Raw genomic sequence first — 25,891 nt, forward strand, 5'->3', positions numbered from 1 at the left:
GCCTTGAAGAGACTGTGTACTTCATTAATTCTAGAAGCAATGATAGCCATAAACCAGGGATCCTGAGATGTTCTGATGTTCTGATTTATTTGTGTAATTTCTGATTTATACATGTTCAGAAGAAGAGGGACACCAACAATTGTGTTGTGTAGGACGTACGTGTGTCCTTCTTTTCCCACTTCTCTCATCTTTCTCACTGGAAAAGCTGAAAGTCTGCTTGACATTATTAGCCAGTATTAAGATTTATGGATGACTGTGTCTCACAGAAGATAACTGTTGAAGCATCAGCCTTCTTACTGGGAAGACACATTCATAGTGAATGCTTGTATGAAGTAGATCAAAAAGAGAAAGTCAGTGAGTAGACTTAATCTGCTACCTGAAACAAACTCCACAGATTAAATAACTGGCTAAACTCATGAAAAACAATCTTCAGATATGTGTCAGATTGATAACGAATGAGCTTATAAGATGAGTAAAGACTTACTGAAGAACATGTTACTGAAAAGAAAAACTTCGTTTGCATCCCAATATTAAACACCAGCAATCATCTATATTGCTGTCTTGGATGTTAATGAATCATATCCTTGGAATTTGGATTGATTCCTACAGCATTCCCCTTAAGGAAACCTTAGAAGTATTTGTCACATATCCTTTTCCATCATTCTCTTTCCTGATGGTTGTGGTCCTCAGGTTTGTTATTTGAAATAGGGAGATTTCTCTAAAAAGAATCAGTGTTGCATTTTTCATTCTTAATCTGCCCAATTGTCACACCAGTTATTTCTTACAATAGGCTTAGAGTTGTTGCTCCTTTTCTGAAGTAGAAAAAAATATATTCTTGATTGCAGTGGCTACAGCAGGACAAAATAGCTGCATCTTTCAGTACTGAAACCCATCTGCCTGGTGGTTTGTTCAATTCTGTGTGTAAATCGTACATTTTGATCATGGTGTTGTGTTCTCTCTGCTCCCAAGTGTCTTCTCTAAGCTTAAATTAGCTGACTGGATAACTCTGTCTTTGAGTAGAATGGAGTGAACCTATATTTGATTTTAAGCAGTAGTATAATTTCGAAGTGAATCCGTCCAGCATCTCCCCTTATCATTTGTTGATGCCTACATCCTCTTTCTGACCCTGGAAACACTTTGCTCCAGTTCTACTGTAATAAATCTTAGAAAGTTGGCATAAAAAAAAAAAGCCAGGAAATTATCCACGCATAGCGGTATGGTCGTTTTTTTCTTGAGTCCAGAGATCACATAAACTTTGAAACAAATGGGATATCCAAAACAAAGTTAAAAATTCAGTTCAATGATTTTGGCTTATTGTCATGAAATAGAATTCACCATGTTTACTTCATGGCAGAATTCTTTTTTCTTGAAGTTATGTTTAACACAGTCTGCAGCTCTAGGAACATGTAATAGTGGGTTATAATCATCCCACCTTTAAAAGTTAGGATGAAATGTAAAGTGGGATAAATCCCTGATGTTAACAGCTGTCAGGTATGATTTTGCCTCAGGCTGCAATGTGCCTAAAATACTGCTGCTTGAAATGTGGATGTGTCAGGGAAACGGAAGAGCATTGCCTTTGTAGATCATCTCAGACAGCAGCTTTGATGCATGTCACGGACATCTGACTCTTCTCTATCCTTCTGAGGCATTATAAAGTGTACAGGTTATTAACAGATACGTTTAACAGAAAGATCTGTATTTTCTGGCCTGTGAGTTTGGGCTGTGTCCACGTGCCCTGGCTGCAGCAGTGTCAGCAGGAGGATTGCCTCCTGCAGGCCATCTGGAGCTGTTCATCACTGCTGCTCTGCTGGAGTCAGCACCCTTCCAGTCTGTCACCTGAGGGGTTCATGTGACCCTGCCTGCCTTTTCCAGCCAAAATGATAGAAAAGGTTTGGTAGAAAAGACCCTTAGAAGAAGTGCAGCAGCTCAATCTGAGGGAGGCAGTAACTTCGTGTGAGGAAAGATGGGGCTGTGTAGGGGTTATAGTGTTTTTAGCCAGTGTTGTCTTTATCCAAGACATGGCATGGGAACACAGCTTTACTGCATAATCACTGTAATACAGATAACTTAGACTAGTTTGCTATTAGAAAAAAAAAATCTGTAAGATAAATGACTTAGAATCCCATTGAGAATGCAATTCTGAGTAAGTTTTCTAAAGCCAAACTTAAGAAGATTAGTCTTCTAACTCATGATGGCATAGTATTGACTTACCAACTTGTAACAGTACGGTTGTAAATTCTAGGGAAATTATTTTGGAGTAAAATTAATGGTTGAAATTTCCTAGGAATTTACTGTAAAAAATAAATTCACTAAACATTTCTACTTGAAAATTTTTGTTAAGCTTCTCTGGTTTCTGTGCAACTTCTTAGACAGTGACAGAACCCAGTTAAGATTGCAACTTGACCCTAAAGTGTAATATATTATGATCAGTTTTTTTTAAATTGCCTATTAACTGGAAATAAACATTTGATCCTTTCAAAATATTTTTAACCATTAGTCTCCATATATGAGGTACAGTCAGAAAGTTGCCAGAGAACCATTACATGCATTAAATGTCATGAGTTAAACTAAAGATACAGAGAAAACAAATGAAGCAGTGATTCCTAAATTAGAACTGCATCATCTTATAAAAAGTCATTGTTTATGCCAATATCTCCAGGTGTCAGCTGAATTATTAATGCAAAATCAGTCTTTCACAATAGCAGCATCTGGCACATACTTTCTCTGCTTCTAAGGAGACTGAGGTTATGCAAGTGATGTCAGTGAGGAAGTTTTCTTCTGTATCTATTTGGTAATTTATTAAATATAATTAAAACAGGATGATTTTCTAGAGCTGACTTCTTTTAAGCTCAAAAAGGAGCTCTCTTACAGTACCCTGTTTAAGAGGAGGTGAGTGTGCTACTCCCATGGTAGATATATTCAGATATTCCAGTGTTTGCAGGAGTAGCCTGGTAGTGATTACTAGCACAGGACATTTGGAGTACTGTATTTCTCATTTATACTGAGTAAATATTGATATATAATGGAATTTAGAAAAACAGAATGCATTGGAAAACTAAGAAAGGCTGATAGAAGTATTGGAAAACTAAAGAAGGCTGATAAATGTGTAAGGTTTTTAAATACATTTAGAAAATACTTCAGTGGAAACTGATGATTTTGAAAAGAATTCTAAAATATTGAGTTTCTTTAATCGTAATATTAGAAATACCTCTAGGGCTAATCAGGTTTTAAATGTTCATCTATTATGCTGATTAAGCATTTTTAAAAATAATGTAGTTGCCTTGTCCCTGTAGATTTATCTTTCTAGTTGTTAAGTATTGAAAATATAAAGTATAAAACACTGCTTGTAATTTACATGTAAAATTTGAGCATATCCCTTAAAATTAATTATTAACTGAAATGCCACCAAAATATTTTCAGAGAAAAATCAGCTATATTTAACCTCAACCTAAGTGGTTATTTTGCCTACAGTAATAAAAATATAATTTTTTGTATTTGTTTTTAATTGCATACATTAACACAATTATTTTCTCCTATGTTAAATTTCTAATTTATCATCTCTGATGCTGGAGCTTTATATTATCAGCAGCTTTTATCCCTGATAGCTCAGTTTAACTGCACTGCAGGTAAACAAATCAGCAGTAATAGTGTTCACTTCACCTAACTGTGGAATCTTTCCCAATCTCCAAGTGTTCTGAAATCAGCCACAGCCATTAAAACACAGACAATATCAGTGACTACATCATTAGCCTTTATCAAAGATATGTTGTATAGTTGTTTTCTCCTAAAAAGTAAATTGTATTGTAGTAAATTCTAATTGCTTCTAGTTCCAGAAATCTCATAAGTGGGATCGCCCACAACACTTAGATCCATGACAGAATTTTACAAGCAGTTTATTCTTGTAGCTCTTATATGTATTAAAATAATTATTGGGCCATAAGTAGAAAATAAGACCATGTATAAATCACTTAAACTAGCAGAATATCACCTTTCCTTCTTACCGTATATTAAAGAAAACTTCCCCTAACACAAGGAGAAAATGTGTTCTGAAGTACTGGTATGTGTGTGTCCAAATGCACACACGTGCAGAGCTTTTTTGGATGTCTGCCCAGTAGTAATTTTTGAACAGAATTAGTATACTTGAATTATATTTTAATTTAATATGTGACAGAAAAAAAAAATCCTTTTTTTTTTTTTTAAGGGAACTACAATGTTACTTTGTCTGTGAAGTGGAAACCTTGAATTTATTATAGAAAAAATTTCTGCTTAACTTGCAGTGCAGGATGTAGTCATTTGTACGAGGGGAGAAGTGGGGATAAAATCAGTGTGCTTATATTGAACTGAGACACCTTAAAGTATTTTAGCATTTTAAATGCCTAGCCCCAAGCTAAATACTGAGATATGAGAGCAACAGATTCTCTGACTGAAATGCTGTGGATGTGTTTTTATGTCCTTTAAAGGGATTTTCCTGTCACTGTTTGATAGAAAACCTTTCCTTGCTAAACACTTTTTTTCCCCTTTATTTAGCTGGTTGAGGTTTTTTCATTTGGTACATGGCAAAATCTAAACTTAGGGAGCTTCAAGTAGCCTAATACATGTCCCATAAATACTGAAAAGAAAACATTTCTCCACTGAGTAACTGATAAGTAGAGATTAGATAGAAAACATGGATTGGGAAAATGAGTGGTGGAAATGAAAAAGAAAAGGAACGGGAAGATTGCAGAACTGAAGGGATTTTACAGGTTTGATGTAAAGCTAGATAAAGCGCAGTGGGACATACTTGAACTGTGAAATTCAATTAGCAAATTATTTTTCAACTGCAAGCTGTACATATTTCCACTGTACTTAAAATTTCCAGTTAATTACCATGTTTAATTCTGAAAATAAAGATCATGAGTCATAAATTTTTTTTAAAGAGTAATTTTTAAATTTTAAATTAACATGAAATTTCTCTGAGCAGTATCTCATCAATATTTTTAAAATCTTTCAGTTTATGTGGATATCAAGTAAGAATATCAATAGCTAGTGCTACAGACTTTTGCCATGAATATTAAACTTCATGTGTAAAATCTTACACCAGGGTCTTTATGATAATGTTGAAGAGGAAGTAGTTGTGAAGAATCAGCTATCCCACAGTGCTGTACTCTGATGATCTTGTATAGTTTTCTTAAGTATTTGCTCCTGACTCTATTGGAGACGTTCACTGAATTAGATAGATACCCAGCCTATTGAGGATAACAATTTAAAGGTGTTACCTTTTACTGTTTTAAAAGAATAATGGCAAGGCAGGTGCTCAGTGTGATTGGTTTTCCATAATGTAATATTTTGGGTCAAACTTTGAAAAGGAAGAAATACATGTGGACTAGAAAGTACTTGAGAAATCAGCTGTCTCAGGAGTGGTAGATGGAATATCACTCCCAGCATTGTCTCTGTACATGTCTGCTATGTGGGGTTCTGAGCAATAGCAAGAAATCCACTGCAAAACCTTCCAGCTAAAGCTTGATTTCCAGCCACATCCAGGAGTAGCATCTTTGCCTGTGAAGTTACATGGTGTCTCAAGAGTCATCACAGAAGATTTATATCCAGTTTGATTCCTTTGAAGAATCCTGGGGTTTGTACAGAGTGTAATACTGCCTGTTATACAGTACACTTTGTTCTGAAATGTTTCAGCAGCATAGACAATACATGAATTTAATTAGCTTGAAATATTTTTAGACAAAATGCTTATGGATCCATTCTTTTTCAGCTTTCACAGAGGAATTATTTTGCTGTCATTTCACTTTATTATTTCTTACATATCTATTTGTATTATACCTCAATATACATTTTTTCCTTTTTTTTTTTTTTTTTTTTTTTTTAATTTTTTTAGATTCATAACCAATACCCGACAGAGTTTGAGTTCAATCAATATTACCTGAAGTTTCTGGCTTTTCATCACATATCAAATCGATTTAAAACATTTCTTCTGGATTCAGACTATGAAAGACTAGAACATGGTATGTGTGATGTTTGTTTATTGCATATTGCTTTTGTAGTTTTGGGTATTTTTCTCCTCTGTTTGGATTACAAAAGTTTGCCTGGTTTAAGGTGGTCCAGTATTTGCATGGTGATGATGTAATGAATTACATTTCAGGTATACAAAAAAAATGGAGGTGAAGAACATGTAGAATTTTCTGCATCAGTGACTCCTGAGCCATTCCACTGATGGGACTAAGAGAAAGTGGAAGAGATTAGTGCCCATGCCTCAGTGGGTTTTAGCAATTTATCCACATAGTTCTGTTTCCCCTACTAAATACCTTTTTTAATAGAAACTAAGTCCTTGGGAATCCTTCAGTGTGCATGCAGTTTCAAGAAAGAAAAGCCTTTCCATCTGTTATCTTTCACTTCTTTCCCCTGCATTCTCTTCAGTGTTTCTCTTTTTGTATTTTCTTTTTTGCTCCATCTGTCATGTGCAACCTTTCTGGTTCCAAGGCCTTATCTACCCTCTTAATAAGCCCACACAACCAGAGTTGAGGCTGTTCTTGGAACTTGTTCCCTAAACATGTGCTCTGAATTCCTCTGCTTTGTGGGCTGGTTCTCGTGGTCACTTGGTCAGTTGTAATGCTTTTCTGAAAACCCGTTGTACCTGGGGACAGACTAGATTTGAGCAACCATTTTATTTCAACGAGAAAAGTTAATTTCTGTTATTTACATTCATTTTAACAAAAGCAAGGAGTTGGAGTCAATGACCTCCTGTGGTTCCTTCCAGTGTGGATTGTGGAGTTGGTGCTCTGCTGAGTCAGCATAGCTGCAGGCAGAAGTGGATATTCAGAAACACATTAAAGTACCTCAGTAAATTTTGTAACAGGCTTATAGATATAACTATACTGAGTAGTTGCAGTTGCAAATCACAGTATTTGTTTCAGCAAATACAATTTCTCGTTGCAGCGGCCTTTGATAGTAGATTTGACCGTACCTTTTCTCTCTGAAGTTCCTTTAGGCTGAGCTTTAGCATTTGTTAGATTATCATAAAACTATCTTTTTGCTGCTCTTATTTTCCTTAGGGACACTGTTTGAAGATAAAGGAGATAAACATGCCAAAAAAGGAATTTGTATTTGGGAATGTATTGAAAAGATGCACAAAAGGAGCCCTATTTTCTTCAATTACCTCTATGCCCCTGCTGAGATGGAGGTATGATTTTTTTAAAGTACAGGTGGTTTATTATCCTGAGTTATTCCTTGAGTATATTTTGATATCTTAATTGTTCTGATCTGAATTAAGCATTTGGTGGACAAAACTGACACTACTTGACTGATTGAAGCAACGTTTCCCAGGCTGATAATCTCAGTCATCTTAGTCATGGAAATGTCATTTAAAGAGCCAAATTCTGGAACATACATCTATGCACCCTGGTGATCTAAATAAAGATCATTGTTTGATTTCATACATTTTATGAATTATTGAACAAAATATCTTAAAGTTTACATGTATTGTTAAAAAAAAAAATGTAGGCCAAATCACAGTTAAGGGGAACTGAGTTTAGAGTCATAATGGAACACTTTTAATAACAATCTGATTGAATCACATTATCTATATTGCTATCTCATATGATAATTATGTACACTAGACTGGACTGTGTCTTGAATAATGACACAAAATTCACAGTACGCCCGCCATTGTAGAATTCTGCAATAGCCAGATAAGAAGTCAAGATATCTCACGAGCTGCAAGAAAAAGGTGCTGTTCTTCCTGGAGTTCTGGAGACAAGGCTGATTTAAGGTGTTCTTACCATCCAATGTCCCACAGATATTCATTCCTGTGCCGCTCTCTCCTGCTTTGGCAGTGAGATTCACTCTAATAAATCATTTGTGTGTGCGTCTGTCCACCAGAAAACATAATGACAGGACATCTCCACTGCCTCTGAGGCCATGGCACCACTGATGTTTTGTTGGTGTTCATTGGTTTTCCTTTTTCCTCCAGTTATTCGCTACATTTTATCTTAGCATCCTTCGCACTCCAATCTGCTATATAGACTGACCTTATTTAAAAAGAAAAAAAAAAGATTATTTTCCTTAAGGTGTCTCGAATCTGCATTGGATCATTATTGCAGTCAGCAGTGCAGCCGCTTTCAACCCACACACATCATCTATCCTCACCTAGTAACGTGGTGGTGCAAGGGGGGACAGGGAGAAAACAGGAGGATGTCAATTAGTAGATAGAAAGTGGATACAAAGCGTTTCAGCTCTCTCTGTTTTAGAGAAACATCTGTTTTCTCTGTAGGACCATCACTGAGTTTGATAGAAACCCCCACATTTTTATACAGCGATCTGTTCTAAACTGCTCTGAAAGACCCAAAATCTCTGGCTGCTTACTTTATATTACTGTGGTTTTTCCACGTGGCATATCCACCTCCATTACACAGCCTGTCTCCTTTCTCTGATGGCAGAGAGTCTTGGATTTTCTACTGAGAAAAACTGAAGGGTGGTTGTTATTGGGTGCCCTTTGCATCTTTAACAGGAGGCACAAAGACTATGAGGGTGCTAACTACATGTGCTGAATTAGAGTTCTTGGAAGGCACCTGGATAAATTAAAGACAAAAATGAGTGGTATATTCCCAAATCTGTTAATTTTTGGTTTTGATCTGACTGAGCCAATTAGCAGATTAGCAAACTGCAGCGCTTCTCACCCAGTGCAATATGCTGTTCAATTTATAATAATCAAAAAAATGCATGTATGTTATTCTAAGCCTGAAATCCAAAGGCCTTGTTTCTGTCACTATAATAACACTTTGTTTCAAATAGGCTCTGAAACCAAATGTAAATATGTCCAGCCTCAAAAAGTGGGATTATTACGTAGAAGAGATTTTGGCTACAGGTCCTTCTTATGATTGGACTATGGTACCTGCAAAGTGCAGTGTTTCAGAGGAAACGGACCAAGCAGATGGTTCACTCCCTCAGACTAAGAGGAAAATAGTATGGCCATGTTACGATGATGTTAAAAAAATACAACCTGATGCCATCACCAGCCTTTTAAATGTAAGTACATGTGTTACATGGAACATAAGTTCTCTTATGCTCATGAATTTTACTTTTCACTTGCTACCTTGTACTGTATTAAAAGGGTCATGGTAGATGTCAAAACAGGTGTGTAGTAAAACTGACTGGTTGAGCTTGAGAAATTATGTTTTTTCTGGGAATTAAAGAGACTTCCTGCAAAGTTTATGTTGTTCTGAATGAACACTTTTCTGGGAGTCTGCTTCAACTGTAGTTACTAACTAGTCGTGGATTCACTTTTTCCATGTCTGTTTTAAAAAATAAAATTTAGGTTGCCTTTTGTAGGAAACTGTTATTTTCATTTGGGCAAGTGTTGAATCTTGCTTTCTTGACCTCTCTTTTAAAGTAGGTGTGTGGTAAAATAACAGAGACCCGGATTTCCAGACAGATCAGAATAGAATCTGACACTTGTTGATTTTTAACGCGTGGGAGGCAGATAAACAAACATAAACTGAACAACTTGGCCTAAATTTCTCAGAAAAGCTTTCCATGATTGTTCTTTATTTATTCATGTTTACTGGAACCAAACTGGTAAATTTAGATTCTTGAGAATATTTCGGTACTTGAAATAGGTGCTTGATTTTGGCTTTTTCTTGTTTGGGCTCATTTATGCTGTTTAGGTTTTGTCCTTTCTTCATCAGAAAATGAAAAATGATCCCAGTATCATGATATTTGCTGTACTTATTTAGAGTGATTTAACATCTGTCTTCTCTTAAATGTTTGTTTGTTGATTGTAATTAATTAACAGTCCTAACATTTGCTTATCATCTTAATTGATGGTGCAGGAAAATGACAAGGGCATTATTCACTTCCTGGAGCCATTGTTTCAAGCCACATATATATCCAGATACATATCAGTATGCAGTTTTTTATTTTGAAAACTCTTTGCAGACTTTGCCTTGTGTTAAAGCTGGGTTTACGGAGCCTGATATTGCAGTGCTTGGAAAATTGGGATATGCTGTGGGACCCCGAATTCCCCTGAATCAAAGATGATTTTTAGCAAAGTCTTAATGCAGGAAGTTTCTGAATGGATGTGAGTCCTTGAAGACAGACTTGCTTTTAAAAAAAAGTTAGCTTTATTCTGGCACATTCCTCAAATTTCCTTGGTCTCTTCCTTCCAATCATAATCGATCAACCATGGGAACACAGTGGAAAAAAACCCAATCTCCTGTAAAACTACCCTTGACTTCTTAGCACTTTTAACTTCACAGACACAAAGAAAGAACAGTCTGTCACCAGGGGTCATATCAGGGATTGTTCAGCATAATACAGAGAACTTTCCTATCAGGTAACTGGAGGCCAGAAGTACATCAGGAGTACAGCAACAATGTTCTTCTGCATTTCCTCCTGGGGTAAATGCCAAACTGTCCATATGCACAACTGTGAGAAACTGCCATCTAACAGGGAAATCAGCCATATTATATTCTAAAGATATGTGGGTCAGGTTTTATAGAGTTTAAACGTTATTTGTGAATTAGATTATAGTAATAAAAGATAGCAATGGAAAGAACATTTGGAAAACTTTGGAGAGGTTGTATAAAGGTTACAAAAATATTCTTCTAAGTTTAAAAAGCAAAGTGAACTTTCTTTTAAAACAAGTTGTTAATTTAGGGCTATTGCTGATGCAGGAGAAAGACCTCTCTTTAATCATAAATCCACTGAGAATGTGTTGGTATCCAAAAAATGTTTGAACTGAGACCATATTTAGATCGTAAATTACTGGGGAAGATTGATTCTCACTTAGTTTATAATGATAAGCCCAAATTTGTTTGTTCTAAAGATATTTTTCAATCAAAAACTAGATAGTGCTCTTCAGGATGTAAAGCTGAAACAGAGAAGTTATTGAGTGGCTTAATTCAGAATTTTCATGGTAGAATGTGATGCTCTTCTCTTAAGAGTGAATCAGATTCCAGTAGTTTTAAGAATTGTGAGAGATGAACCTGTGTGTCAGTTATATCACTTAACAAAAATGGTGATTGCTCTGAGAGGAGCTGGCAAACTACGAGATGCCACTTCAGAGTGCCAGTCCTGGAATTAACTGTGCTGTAAATACACACCATAAAGAAATGAAGCTGTAAAAGGGGTCAATGAATAACCAGCAGAACAATAACAATGGCACTTCTGCTTGTGAGCTGTTTTATGACTTCCAGCCAAAAAAGCTGATCTGTCCAACAAGACCATGAACCAAAAAGTTTATTCCAAATATTGAACAACTGGCCACATACAACTTGTTGCACTCACAAGTCTGAACACTTGACAGAGGCAGCATCTGGGACACTGGGTACACAATCAGCACCTCCCCATCGATGGGCTCAGAAGCCTTTTAGCCCAGGAGTTGAAGAGACAATACTGACGAGGAAGGATTCCCAAAATAGTGGTTTGTGTCACAGTCAGGACAGTTCTCTGTGTAGGATTTTGTCCAGATTGGTTTGTGTGTGCACAACACGCTGTGGATACAAAGAAGGTGATCAGTCTCAGTCCCTTCTGGAGTTTCTGCAGAGTTAACTCCTTTCACTACCATTCAAATATTACAAAACAGGTTACTTAGCAGATCTTTTGAAAGGTACAGTGATGCTATTTGCTTGGAATTGCTAATTGCAGGAAGTGGATATTCTTAAAATTGTATGTGTTGTAACCTACCTTTATGCTTCTGTAAACCTGCAACGGGAGAGGAACCAGAGAGATAAATGTAAGGATTTTTTTTTCTATTCGTAGTCCATTCCACACATGGAATGGAAAATCCGACATTTTCAGTAAAATTTAAAACTGAAGGGGGCAAGAGTAAATCTTACTGATTTATTGCCATCTAGGGTTTTTTACATGGGATTTATTAAAGGAGAATTTATTCCTAACTTTTCAAATTTATATATAGGAGATTGTTGAAAGTTTTTCATTTTAAGTTCTGGAATCACTACTCACTGTGGAGCCAAAAAAAGAAGGAATGTGACCCAGTTGCTAAGTAACAAGTTTCAGTTACTTCCAGATTCTGCAGAGAAAGACTCGTGCTCAGAAGTCAAGACTAGGGCAGAAAGAGAATGATCAGATTAAAACATGAGTAACTTTTAGCAATAAAGAGCTTGTATCCTTTTGCAGCAATTTGGAAAGCCTTTGAACATAAGAAGTCTGTGGTAAATTGTTTCTGTTTTATATCTCTCATCCAGAAGCATTTTACACTCAGAACTTTGAAAGAGAAACAAGTAATCTAGAGAAGGCTTTAGTCTGGCTTGTGTTCATCATTCCTTATTTTTGTATCTACCTGTGAAGAGACTCCAAACAAAACTATTCTGGTTTTATTTTTTAGCAGGAAGAGAGCCTATGTGGCTTGTGTGGCTTTTGACTACCAGAATTTAAAACTTCTGGTTTGATTCTTGCTGTTAAACCACATTTCTTATATTTAATTTCACTTTGGAGTTTTCTTATTTAGGAAGAGTTTGGCTTTTTTATTTTCACTTAAGAGTTCAAAATCTAGTTTGGAAGTTAATTTCATAGTCAAAATGTTTTCTTACTTTAAAAATATAATAATTTTCTGTCTTTCAATCAATAGCAATTAAAAAGACAATAGGACTTGGAGAATATTATGAAATCTACTCTAATCATTAGGTAGATTAGAAGTGAGCAGAGACTTACTTTCTCTACTTTGAAAATAAATGTCTTGGGGTTTAGTTGGCTTCTATATAGTATGGAAAGTTGCCCTATTTCTGTATAGTATGGAAATTGCCCTATGGCAATTTTTCACTCCATCATCAATTCTTAGTTGAATTTGCAAAATTGAATTTTTAATTTTATTTCATTAATAATCAGATTTTTGTAACAATACAGTTGTTGAAAATAAAAATGCAGAAAGGAAGCGTGGCAAGGAATATGGACCACACATCAAAGTCATGACAAATGTATCAATGGGTGTTCACAAGTAAACATAAACTAATAAAATTGCCTCTTTTTACTTAACTTTGCACTATCTTATTAGCAGGAAATAACCCTAACTAGAGGTTATCAACATAGGTCATATTCCCAAGGTCCACAACAAGAACATGTTGTTACAGTTTGGCATCCAAATTGAATAAATCTTTCTGTTTCATTTCCTTCTTTTATTACAGCTTTGTATCACATTTTATAAACCAGGGTAAATGTTAACATTGGCAGTGTACGATGTTGGCGTCACAGCACAGAATTCATTCTTTGTAAATATTTTTTATAAAATACAGCCTATCTTATCGTTGTGTTTCTCTTGGGACAATTGGTTTAATTTTGTGTGTTCAGGAGGACTGGCAGAGAATTGAAAGCATAATGGCTCCCCCAACCTGGGACATCCAGGAAGAATGATGTGGCTGATGCTGTACCTGGTTGCCTTTGACTCCTGAGTCTGGTGGATTTCATTTTATAGCTCATTTGACAGAGGTTTTTGAACTTTATTGGACAACACGGCTTGAAGGGTCACTGTGTAAAAACATTGGCTAGAAGACGGTTGTATAAAAATGATTGCCAGGAAGCGATCAGTTAGAAATGTTTATCCTTAAGAAAACTCTTGTTATTTGTTTCAGGAAATCGAAAGGTTGGAAAGTAAATTAAATCAGGGCCCAGAAAGGTGGCAGCTTTTGTGGGAAAGGGTCAAAATGAATCTAAAGGATGACACCAGACAAGACAATGTAAGTAGTAAAAGAGTTCATCCAATAGAATAATCCCATTCCTGCTGTATAGGCTACCTGGGGCAATGACAAAATCACTGTATTTCTTGGAGGAAAATACTGCTTTTGAAAAACTGAATATGTTGTTCTAACCCATGATACTGGCTTTTTATTTCTTCATGTAGAAAAATGTATTTATCTACTTGTGCTATTTATCTAATTGCTTTTCCAGAGTAGATTAAGGCATATGGATGAACAAGCATGAGTATTTTACTAACAAACAAATATATGATTTTATATATTTAAAAGATCTTTTAAGTACAAAAAAGCTCCCCATGAAATTAGGGAAATTTTCTGTATCCGAATATCTGATTAGTTCTAGATGCTTCTGAGAAAGCAAGGGAAATAGAGTTCAACATTACATCACTGAAATACATGAGGCTTTTCTGAAATACTAATTTCTCACACCTTGTGAACCCTTCTGCTTAAGAAAAGCATGGAATTGCCATCCCTCTGGCTTCTTCTCTGAAGCAGCACTGGCTTGTATTAAGAAGATTATTTTTTTTGGCCTCATAAATTCACAACTTACATGTTGTACCAGTTATTACCAGTATAATGTTGAGACAGTCTAACAATGCAAGACACACTGCATTGCGTTTTTTCTTTTATTTTCATCTCTTTTAGCTCCGGAAACATCCTTCTGGCTCCTCAGGGATGATGTCAGCTAATCTGCATTCCTATCAAAAGAGGTCTTTGTTGGAAATACCTGACAGTGGGCTGGGTGAGGAGCAGAGTGCAAGCATCTCTCCCTCTAATGGAGTGGACAGAAGAACAACAACGCTGTACAATCATTTCACATCAAAGAATGATGAAAATAGGTAAACCGAATAATCAGAGTCATGAATATTTTATTAGATTGGTAAAATCTCTGCCTTAAGAAAAAATGAATTTTTATAGGCACAGAGTGCTTTGTGACTACCTTATTCCTTCTTTGTGATTTTCATTACATTGAGTTATCTTGATTGGTGGGCTTGTGTCTCTTAGCAGCATCTTTCCATCTTCCCTTTTATTAAGTACACAAGCAATTGTATCTGTGCATTTAATGCATGCAAATTACTGAAGCAGCATTTATCAGAGTATCACAGTTACCAGTAACTAAAGTACAGCTTTAAAACTGATTAGTTTTACTGCAGTAAAAGAGGTGTTTGAGTGTGTATGTAGCCACTTTGGGACCTTTGGATATCAGCGTATCCATGTTATGGAATCACGTGCCGTTCTTACTTTCTGTACCTTTCAGATCTTTCGAAGGTACGCTGTACAAAAGGGGGGCTTTGCTGAAAGGTTGGAAACCTCGCTGGTTTGTGCTGGATGTGACAAAACACCAGGTAAAAGCCTTTTCATATAATGGACTTCTTTTATTATTAGTTTGCTCCTTGTTTGTTTACTGGGTTTGTATGGATTGATTTTACAAACAATACTAATAATGATTATTTTCAGATGTGATGTGTGTTACATCATTCTAGACCTCTCTGTGTTTATCTTGTGTATCCTGTAGCTGATACAGCACCCTGCATGGACAGAGGGGTTTTAGTACTTCGCTGTTTTTGAGAGAGTGATAACTATTTAGCATGTAATCATTGAAAGACTTCTTGGACTGGAAGTCATGCATTTTTGTTTGGGCCCAAACATTTTTTGCCTACTTCATAGCTAAGGGGAAAAAAGCCATGTAGTGCCTGAGGACAGGTTCTGGGATTTGTGGTATACAAGCACTGCAAGCAACCTTTTTACGCACTGCTAACTCTAGAATATAATTAAGCAATTAAGTGGTGAACATAATTTGCCCTTTAACATGACCTCTTTGGTTTCCAAAAGAACTGAAAACTCTTTTTTGAACTAGAGGGAAGAACTTAAAAGGTATCTCCTGGAGTGCAGTTGGGATGCTGAGAGCTAATACCACAACTGAGCAAGTTTAATTCAGGCATTCATGTTGAATCTGTAGTAATTATTGCATGCTCAGTGTGTATTTTGTAGCCTCTTTGTTCCTCAAGCTCTTTAACATGAGCATTTTTCTTTGCAAATGAAAGGGCATTATCTACCCTGGAAAATCATAGTCTGAATTACCTCAGCAGAAAAATCCATTTACTTCACTTGACTTTTTAGTGGCTTTTTGTAGCCACTGACCTGGAATCTCTGTATGAATGTCTAGTATGGAGAGCAGGAACACAGATCTCTCTGAAATGAGTTTGCATTTTGTAAATTACTTAAAATAGGTTAAAATTTCATCTCAAATCTTTATTTCTAAAAATCCTGAAATGCTAAGTTCCTGATTGCACAATCATTTCAGGTGCCATATACAGCAGCATTTTAGATTAGTAATAATCACATACATTTAGTAGCAAAATTATTCATATATATTTTGCACCTAATCATTGTTACAGCAAAGAGCACCAAAAGCAGAAAAGATCTGTTGGTCTAAACTTTTTATCCAATTTACAATGTGTGCCAGAATTCTGCAGTAGAAATTTGTGGCCTCAGGTGCTTCAAATAATGGTGGGTCATGAGGCAGTAATCTTCATTGAGCCAAATATTCCACACAATGGGGGTTGTAACCTTTGAGACTCATGTCATGCTTTTGTTTAAAAAAATCTTACTTTTTTGTAGTTGATACACTTAAAAATATGTAATATAGATAAAGACAATGATCTTTTGAAATGGTGACTGAGAATTTTTGGATTAGTGTGGGAAAATATCAGCAAAAGTGCTGATTGTAATTATTCCTCCTGATATATGGGAGAGAAGGTTCATTTTGCAGGAGAAAAAAATACTTTAATTTTTTGTATAGCCAAATACCCTTCTGAATATAATAAATGTACAAGTAATACAGGTCAATCTTAGTTGGAATTCTGTTGTTTAACCTTTGCTGTGAAGGTTTGTGTTACTGATTTGCATTGATTTATGGGAATTTGTTGGGGTTTCGTCAGGTTTTTGGTATTGGGTTTTTTTGGAACTTGCTTCCATGTTGAAACTCAGTTTACAGAGTGAATAAACTTCATACTGAAGTATCTTTGCAAGGAGGAAAAAAAAAAAAAAGAAAAGTAGACTTCATTCAACCACTATGTGCAGTATAGGAAAATGTGAGTTTCCTATGTCGTTTATAATTACCTAAAATTACACTTGAACTTTTGCTGATCATTTTAAAATCTTGAAATACAGGGAGTTCTCTTAATGCCTTGGTGAAGTAAAAGCTTCTGTGTTAGTTCGAATGTAATGAACAGTAGAGAGCTGGTTTCTGTTACAAAATCTGATAGGGAATGCTGAATCCTGAAGACCAGGTCCTGCTTTCACGCTTCACGTGTCCTCTGCCCAGAAGCAACCCGTGACTATTTACTTCCCTGCTTTGAAACCCTGGTGACAAAACACTTTTCCCCCCATCTCCTCAGCTCCTAATCATGTTTGTGCCTCCCACCCTTACCACTCCATGGTCCATCTAAATAACATTTGGATTTCTTTCTCTCTTGTGGCCCAGCTGCGCTACTATGACTCCGGTGAGGATACAAGCTGTAAGGGACACATAGACCTTGCAGAAGTAGAAACTGTGATTCCTGCGTCTCCAACAATTGGAGCCCCGAAACATGCGAGTGAAAAAGCATTTTTTGATGTAAGTACATCCGGTCTTTACTTGATCTGTGTGTGAAATTTCTTCCATTGGTGTGTTTGACCTGCTACTTTCAGTCCTTTGGGAAAGTGTAAGCTGGGAAGGAGCTGTCATACCATCTCAAGGTTTTATACAACCAGCACCACTCTCAAGGCAACGGTTCAAAGATGTGACGTTCACACTCAATTAGCACATTGATTATTACAGTTTTGAGTTTGTGAGTTTCCTTTTCTATGTGCTGACTTGACTTGTCTTTGCGTTCTTGTTCTTCCTTCGCAGTTGAAGACAAATAAACGTGTGTATAATTTTTGTGCCCAAGATGCACAGAGCGCTCAACAATGGATGGATAGGATCCAGAGCTGCATTTCAGATGCTTAGAAAGGAAAAGCGTTCCATGATAAAAGCAGCTCTTCCTGGAAGAAGCGAAGTTCTGGAATGTTACTGACAGACAACCCGCCTTCCTTACATTTCAGCCATTAAAGTTCAAAATGCGCTAAAGTTCCTTTTCTGTTTAATAATTATAACCACTGTAACTGCTATTTTTTTTTTTCTGCAGGGAGGACTTGGAAAAATAATAATCCATTTATCCTGAATTCCCTCTTTCTTCAGTACAATTCCTAGCTATAAAGGTGGGCTGTACTTGCACTATCATCTAAACCCGGTTTTCTCATTTCAGAGCTATTCTATTAGGAAACCTGTCCAAAGGAATTGGTAGAAATCTTCCCTCCAAGAAGAAGCGTATTTTTACTTTATTTAGATTTTTAAGCAGAATGTCTTTATTTCCAAGCTTGTCACGAACAAGAGGGAACATGTCTACAATTCCTCAAAGCAAATAGATAAATAAAGCTTTTTTTTAGTGAGTCCAGTGACATACATATCAGGTTGCCAGTGTTTATAGACAGTTGATATTTTTTAAAGACCAAAAAGTGACTTTCAAGTGTCTTCTCAGTGTGCAGGTCATTCTCTAACCTTGTGCTCTGCTGAGTGCTTCTGCAATGTCGTTATGGAATTTCAAATTCTAGGGATTATCTGAAGTCCATAGCACTTTTATTTTGGGTTCTGTTTGCAATTACAATGGGATAAATGAAAGAAAACTGGCCAACACTATCCAGGAGAAATGGAGAACATCAAACTAGGAATTCAGTAGAAGAAAGATCTCTTTTGTGTGAGTTGTATATGTTAATTTATATGCTGTTCTGCTCACTGTAAAATAAAAAATAACGAACATGATAATGCACTAAACAATGAAGCAAGCACTTGCACTGAAATCTTTAAAATGCAGACATTTTGCAGGACAGAGGTAAGTTATTTGTAGCAGAACAATACTAGCTAGTTAACAACATTTACAGATATTAAATATGTACATAATCCAGTTTGATGTGTTGTGATTTGATACTTTTTAAACATTTTTTTGCACATTAATTGGAAGACTGTTTATAGATTTTTACTTTTGATGAAATTGTGTTTGTTCTGCTTAAAATCCTGGCAAAACATTTTTAATAGCCCCAAATTAGCAGAAATTTTACAGTCTACAAATAGTGAGGACATTGAGTAGAATATGTAGGTAACAAAGCCATTGTTTTTACTTTGAAATGTTAATATGTTAAATAGCACACTAATATTACAAAAGGTCTGTATATATGATTCACTATTTTCTCATTTTTCCAGACGTTCTGCTTGTAATTTAATGTCAGCCTAACCAAACTGACTATACTTACAAGATTTTTCAGTTATTAAATTTTGTGGGTTTTTTTATAACTAATGTATTTTGTCAGAAAGAACCTAGATTTCTCACCACACACAATAGGAAATGCAGCTGTTTTTAATGCCTTTGCAATTTCAAAACAAAAATATGAAGGATTTTTCTAGCATTTTTCAATTGACAAATTTCCACCTGTGACAATGGTGTTTGCACATTTGTATTTTTCTTTGTATATGAAGTACTTTTATATGTACTTTGTAAAATACTGATCGTGTTCTTAGGTTATATGAAAATATACATACCACTGCTTATTTTGTAACTAGTTCATTTTAACTCTTGTATGTTATGTGATATATGTATGCTAACCATCTTGTAATAAATACACTTCTTAAGGAAAAGTAAAACCTTTCCTTTTACTGTAAAAGAGAAAAGAGCAAAACCCACATGTTGAAATATTCCATGGGCACAAGACAAATCCTTATTTACTCTGTATTAAGAATAGTGGGTGTATTAAGAACTATGTGGTCTTTTGTATACTTGTAAATATTCTTACATCAAAGTTGCACTTGAGCATCCTTAACTCAAACACTTGTCAACAGTAACACTAAAAAAGTCAGAATTTAAAGCAAAATTGTCATTCTAACAAGTCTCAATGTATAGCCTTTACTAAAAGGCTAAAAAAATACACATAATGTTCGTACTAAGTCATTGAAAAATGATGTTAAATATATTTTAAAAAAAATTCTCTGTGGTGTTGCAACATAAGTCAACTGCATACTTTCACCCTGAAACGTCTCTCACTCATATCACTTTCTGCAACAACGATCTAGTTCATAAGAAATAAAATCTAAAAAAAATGGCAAGGTCTTACTTGAGAATGTGCATCTAAATGGAGTTCCTGAGTGCAGTGTGGGGTAGCAGAGGTAAAACGGAAAGGGAATGTGTGACGGAGGTAGGGGACCTGTGACAATTCTGGGATGCTGTGGTGCTTAGATGATACGGTTTGCATACTGAGCTTGGCATGGATGCTGATGTTGCCTTAAATGTTGATCTCAATTTTTAGTGTCTGTATTGATGGAGAATGGACTTGAGCAACTTAACTTAAAAATACCCAAATAAAAGCTGAAATGAGATGAATTATATTTGTGGTGTTTGTATGAGGAATATACAAGGAAATAGTAGAAATAGGCTCTTGGTGTGAAGACACAAGTTTGCAGTGCCCCTGAGGGTCTCTTCTTTGCAAAATGAAGATTCGAACAAAGACTATTAGAAAAAATGTGGAGAAGTTTTTTATAGCATGAGCTGCAAGGTTTGCCTGTGTATTTAAGTTGTGGCAGCAGCAGTAGAGCACTAGAAACCGAGAATTTCTTTGGGGAAAATTCTGTACGCAAAGGGATTCACCTTCATATTCTGCGAAAATTTTCCAGAAAAAGGAACCTGTTCAGGAGTTGGGGATGAGGCAAACGTTCTCCCTCTGGTGTGTCATCATCCCATGCTGTGTATCATAACGTTCCTGCTGCAGAAAAGAGAATTACAATGGGCCTTACATAAGAGAAGGAAATTGTTTGCCCTTCTGTGTTCAGTAACAAAACATCCACATAGTAGGCAATGGAATGAACCGAGTTTAAGCTTTGAAGAGTTGTTACTGAGATATTATGTTTGATTTCTTTTTCCTATCTAAAAAACAAGTGTTTTCTGTAAAAATTCGTACTTTTCATGGAACCTTAGAGTTAGTACACTAAAAAATAAAATACTTAGCATGCCACATGTGTGGGTCAGTGGTTATGTAATGATACACAAACAGCTAACAGGCCCAAGAACAAATGTTCAGAATTTTGTATCACATCCCACACACATTATTTGTATCTGATATTTTGTGAATTTCAGACATAACAAAAATGTGGCTATCTTTTCCAAATACTGTCATTTCACCTTTTCATCCTGTAATATTCTTGGAGTATCTGTAAGTGGCTGCACCACATTTCTCATTTTTCATATTTATGATCATCCAAATATTTTGTCTGTTCATGATTATCCTGTGGTTGCTTTGGGGAGTCAGAAAACTGAAATTAATCTGCCCATTCCCCAGTTACGCTGAAGTTCATGCTGAGAATCACTATCGTACCTACATTCTGGGGTATTGTCTGTACTGGATCAGTTGCTTCCCAGATTTTGCCTACTGGGCAAGCCAAGGGCATTGTCGGCATCCACGCTCTCATTTGGGAAATTTTCATCTTTCAGTTTTTTCACATGCAACTTTTTTCCTTCATTGACTGTCAAATGAAGATGCTGCATCGTTTCTTCACTTATTAGTCCAACCAGCCTGTCAAAGGAATGGATCACTAATAACAAATGCCGCTGATGAGAATTGGTTTCGTGTTTCTTTTTCCATAATACAAAATCTTCAAATCAATTAAGTGTAATCAACAAAAGCTACCATCTTCATCCACTGTCATATTACAGTAATTAAATAACTTCTCTTCTTACTGCTGACAGTTATGGAAATTTCTGCTTCATCACAAAGCTGTGATGCCCTTGAGAGCCAAAGGGACTAACACTGATGTTCCTTCTAGTTTAGCAAACACCTGTGAAATAACACCGCTGTTAATGACTTGAGATTGTCATAATGCTCATCTGAGTCATTCCTGAGAAGACAAAGAGTCTTTCTTAGACTGAAATACTTGATTTCTTACATAGTCTCCATTTGTTGCTCCAAGAAAGTTCTCAAAACCTGATCTTGGAACAAAAGGTAAAGGCTGTTTTAAAAGCAGACTCTCCAACATGTTTTTTTTGTTTATACCTTGATCTCTGTGCAGACCCTACAAACCAGGAGATATACGTACTAGTGGCAGCTGAATTGTAATTCCAAATTGTTAGTCATATCTAGCCAAAATGCTCTCTTATTTATCTTTCTTTGTGGTTTTTTAATCTGGTCTAATCTGATCTCTGCTTCTCTCAAATGTTGTGTGTTGTCACCATCAGTGGAAAATTGCCTTTTGTCCAGTTTAAGGTCGTGGCATACAGTTCAGTGTTCTTGCTTTCTCTTCAAATTTTGCTTAAATGTTAGAAATGTTGCTTGATTTTGGCATATTTAATGTTTTTTCATTGTCTACTCTTTGGTAACAACGTTTTGTTCATGTATCTTCTAGGAGACTCATGGAGAGCCTATATTTTTGTCTCTAAAAGAGGCAGTAGTAGGAGATGGAAATAGTTAGGCTAAAAGGAGCACAATACTGTGCTGAAAGGAAATACAAAGGTAGCAGTTGTTTCAGTATTAAGCAGTACTGTTTCATTACCCTCTTAATCACCAAGAAGAACCTGAGGCATAGTCTTGATTTGCTTGAAGATTTATTTATTGATGATTATTTATCAGTGTATATTGACCATATATCAATGAATACCTTGTTGTTTAATGAATTTCTCTCACTATTCAATTCAATGAGGATTCTTGTATTTCAAGCCTGTCACCAAGTGGGACCTCCAAAACTTGGCAGTGTCCATTTGTGTTAAAAATCTCAATTAGTTGTCCAAGATTTATACTAGATACAGCATCCCTGTTTAATGATGGACAAATGAGACTGCTTTGAATTTAGTTCAAAATGATAACTTTATGAAATTGTGAATGAAGCTCAATATAAGTTATAGTACAGATAAAATCACTCTCAAGTTTAAATAGTTGCATGCACAGGTTTTGCATACGTTGCATTGGTTTTGTGCCATCACAATACTTCAAACTGACTTTTATTTCTTCTGTGCTCACATTGTCCCTCACATTAAATATTTTAAGGGAGTAGTTGAAGCAATTACTTACACTAACTAATCAAAAATGCTTATATTGTACAGTATTTTTGTAGCATTTCATCCAGGCAAATGACTTAGGTTTAGAACTTTGAAAAAAACATTGGAGAGTTAGTACTGGAATTACCATTGAACTTTAGTGAAGTTGGGCAGCCTGTTTTTCTGAGATGTCTCAAAGATATTTTTCTTTATTGTATTTTTTTAAACTTTTGAAGAACTTTCATTTTCAGTGCAATTCATGTATTTTCTTTAAAGTGAAATGAAATTAAGTTTAAGCATCTCTTCTGCTTTTCTTACTTTACTCATAACGACTAGTTTTCTTCGTCTTTAGAACTGTTTTCTGATGAAAAACCAGTCAAAATTTAGGTCAAAATTGACTTGGTTTCTTCCACTTTGGGCTCCTAACTAAAAGGAAAGCTTGCAGTAAGTCTCTTCTTCTGGTACAAGTATGTAGCAATGCCTGAAAACCTGGAAAATATCCCACCAAGTGATAATGAACCAGAGCCAGGAATAAATTGAGGAGCTGGGTTTGGTATGTAGAACCGTGTCGTTGACCACTGTGTGTGTGATGTATGTTAGCAGTGTCAGGACAGGCTGTAGGTCTTGTCACAACCTCAGAAAGTATCACGCTGTTGCTATGGCAGTCAGACATCTGTTTTTAACCCTGAAATATCTAAGTTTTGTGTGCTCCCTGCGTTCTTCTAAGGCTTTGTCTCTTTTAGGACACACGTTTCTGGAGAGGAAATAATTTTTCAGCTAAACTAATTTCTATCAATTATTATTTCAGTTGTTAAAACCACACAGCTGACCACACAGTGACAGGTTTCTCAGCCTAAGAACAAAAAACAAACATAGCTATTTCCTATGGTACTGAATGTGTTTTACTTCAAAGACCACTGCACACAAATTTTTGTCATGCAAGCAGATTTTCCATTTTTGCTACCAAAACTAGATGTTGTTGTCAATAAGGTCATGTATACCCTAGCAACTTGCTAAGGACTACAACTAAATTTTTTAGCTGTTTTCTAAAAGGCCTCAATTTAAAAATATTTCACCCCTGTCCTAGGTCACTGCATGCACATTGCCTTTATGGTGTTCAGGTTTTTCACAGTGAAACACTGCGTGTTTACGTTGTTTTAAATTAAATTCATATAATTCTTGAGATAAGGATAGCTTTCCTTATTTGATGATGTCTCTCAAGACAGCTTGAGAACTGTATTTGAAAAATGAGTATGTACATCCAAAAGAGGCAGAGATCCTTTAGTTTATCTTGAAATTCCTGCCCAGTGTAAAGCAGAGATCAAAACCGCAGATGTAAGCAGCTAAGTGCATATCCATTAGACAGAGGATCAAAAAATTAGAAAGGAAAAAAGGTGTTTGTGACAGTGTTGGAAAGCTCACAGTGCAAATGGGAAGAATTGCAGGTAAGCAGGCCCTGGAAGTGGATTCCATGCACCCACATCAGTAGCAGAGGAAGACTTCCCATCTCCTTTGCTTTCCTCTTAGCAGTTCATTATCTGTTCACCAAAATCTCCCTCCATACTTGTCTCACTCCCTCTTTTGTGGTTTTGACCTTTACTTGTCTGATCGTGTCTAAATTTAGATGAGAAATTCTTGAGAAGCAAAGATGATCCTTGTTCCCTGGAGGTGCCTAGAATGCTTGCAGGTGCTGTGATATACTTAAAGCCAAAAGGAAAAAAGTCTTTGTTTTTCCAAGTGCTCTGATACTAGTGGCTAATTCAAGTTGTACATCTATATTTTGCAATTTTGGGGAGCAGGGAAAATAGGGTTGGTGATTGAGTGTGGTGTGTCATAAGGGATACGGGGCCAGTTCGTAAAACTGGATCTGAGCCTGGATTTGAGACACTCTCAGCATTTGACATATGATTATCGCTCTTTGGAATTAGATTTAACAGCACTGGGGAAAGAGGTTAACGTGAAGCCAACATCAAGTATGCTGAACTCTGGTCATTGAAAATACCATTGCTAATATTACTATAAGTGTATTTCCAGTAGGACATCACAGCTTTGTTTATCAAGCGCAGACTTAGCCAAATTATTATCAGCTGCTGGAGATGGGTACAAAGGATGCACTGTCAAGTCTCTACTTGAATTTCCAAATTTGGGCCATTCTTTCCATGATGTAACATACTTATCTGTTAAATGGATATTCTCAAATGTGGAATAATTAATAATACAGGATTTTGTGCATATAGTAGAATATTGATGCCTTTGCTTTATGTTTTTTGCTTTAATCAAAACAATATGGTAATAAATTTTCTTGGGGTTTCTTCGGCGTAGCTGAGCATGAGCTGTCAGGGACAGCACAGAAGACAAAATGGACCAGTGGGCTGACCAAAAATTGCAAATACAATGCTGTGTCTTATTACTAATTATTGCTAATATTATTTTGAGATATTATGTCATTAATATTGTTATTTCCTGTAGGACAGAATTCCTAGCAGTGTGAAACACAAACAGCACATCTAAAATGAAGTATCCTTTGGTATGTGTGCTGAATGTTTTTCAGCCAGAAACCCCACAGCAAACGTGCCTGTTCCATTTCACGTGCAAAGGGAAGAAGCAAAACATATGTTATGGCAGTAAAAGTGGGCCCAAATATCAGTCATTGGTGCTAATAAATACTTGAGGGAAGTAATGCTACTTGGAACTGTTACCTTTGCTTCTCTTAAAGGAACTTGGTAGTTAACATAACCACTTAATGTTTGATAGACTGCAAATACATGGTTAAAACAAACCTGAGCTGCTGCTGCGTTAAGTAAAGCCGTTCCTTTAAAGACACAAGCACAGTGACAGTGGGCACTAGACACTTTAACTAGAAATAGTTGTACAGCCCTTGAGAAAGTTTACAATAAAAACAATATGCAGAATTCCTTGCAAAATCAGAAGTGAACATTATCAAACTCTGATTTGCAAGGCTTGAAGGAAATGGGAAAGGAGAGAGAAACCTGTAGTCTTTTTTTGAGAACAAACATGTATAGTAGTTACAAAGGGAGATGTGTACTGAGGAAACAAACCCTCATATGGGCCAACATCTGAATTAGTCACTGCTGAATT

The 25,891-nt window shown here is 36.0% G+C and overlaps 1 protein-coding gene across 5 annotated transcripts in view; it reads left to right on the forward strand.

Annotated features, from left to right (window-relative positions):
- Nucleotides 1–20,155, forward strand: part of SBF2 (SET binding factor 2) — a 254,794-nt gene extending 234,639 nt beyond the window's left edge. For 3 of the 5 annotated variants that reach the window (XM_027884518.1, XM_027884516.1, XM_027884519.1), the window contains 8 exons: nucleotides 5,870–5,996; nucleotides 7,044–7,171; nucleotides 8,782–9,015; nucleotides 13,575–13,679; nucleotides 14,343–14,536; nucleotides 14,956–15,043; nucleotides 17,185–17,316; nucleotides 17,593–18,137. In XM_027884518.1, the coding sequence (XP_027740319.1) occupies nucleotides 5,870–5,996; nucleotides 7,044–7,171; nucleotides 8,782–9,015; nucleotides 13,575–13,679; nucleotides 14,343–14,536; nucleotides 14,956–15,043; nucleotides 17,185–17,316; nucleotides 17,593–17,691 (1,107 nt within the window). In that variant the 3' untranslated portion in view covers nucleotides 17,692–18,137. Of the gene's footprint in view, nucleotides 1–5,869; nucleotides 5,997–7,043; nucleotides 7,172–8,781; nucleotides 9,016–13,574; nucleotides 13,680–14,342; nucleotides 14,537–14,955; nucleotides 15,044–17,184; nucleotides 17,317–17,592 lie in introns of all 5 variants that reach the window. The other 2 variants (XM_027884520.1, XM_027884515.1) reach the window with 2 other exon arrangements.
- Nucleotides 20,156–25,891: the final 5,736 nt, after the last annotated feature.

The sequence above is a fragment of the Empidonax traillii genome, unplaced genomic scaffold, assembly GCF_003031625.1.
Source record: "Empidonax traillii isolate 1590-97213 ecotype Southwest subspecies unplaced genomic scaffold, ASM303162v1 scaffold148:size1803964, whole genome shotgun sequence".
In the NCBI taxonomy this organism is placed as follows: Eukaryota; Metazoa; Chordata; class Aves; order Passeriformes; family Tyrannidae; genus Empidonax; species Empidonax traillii.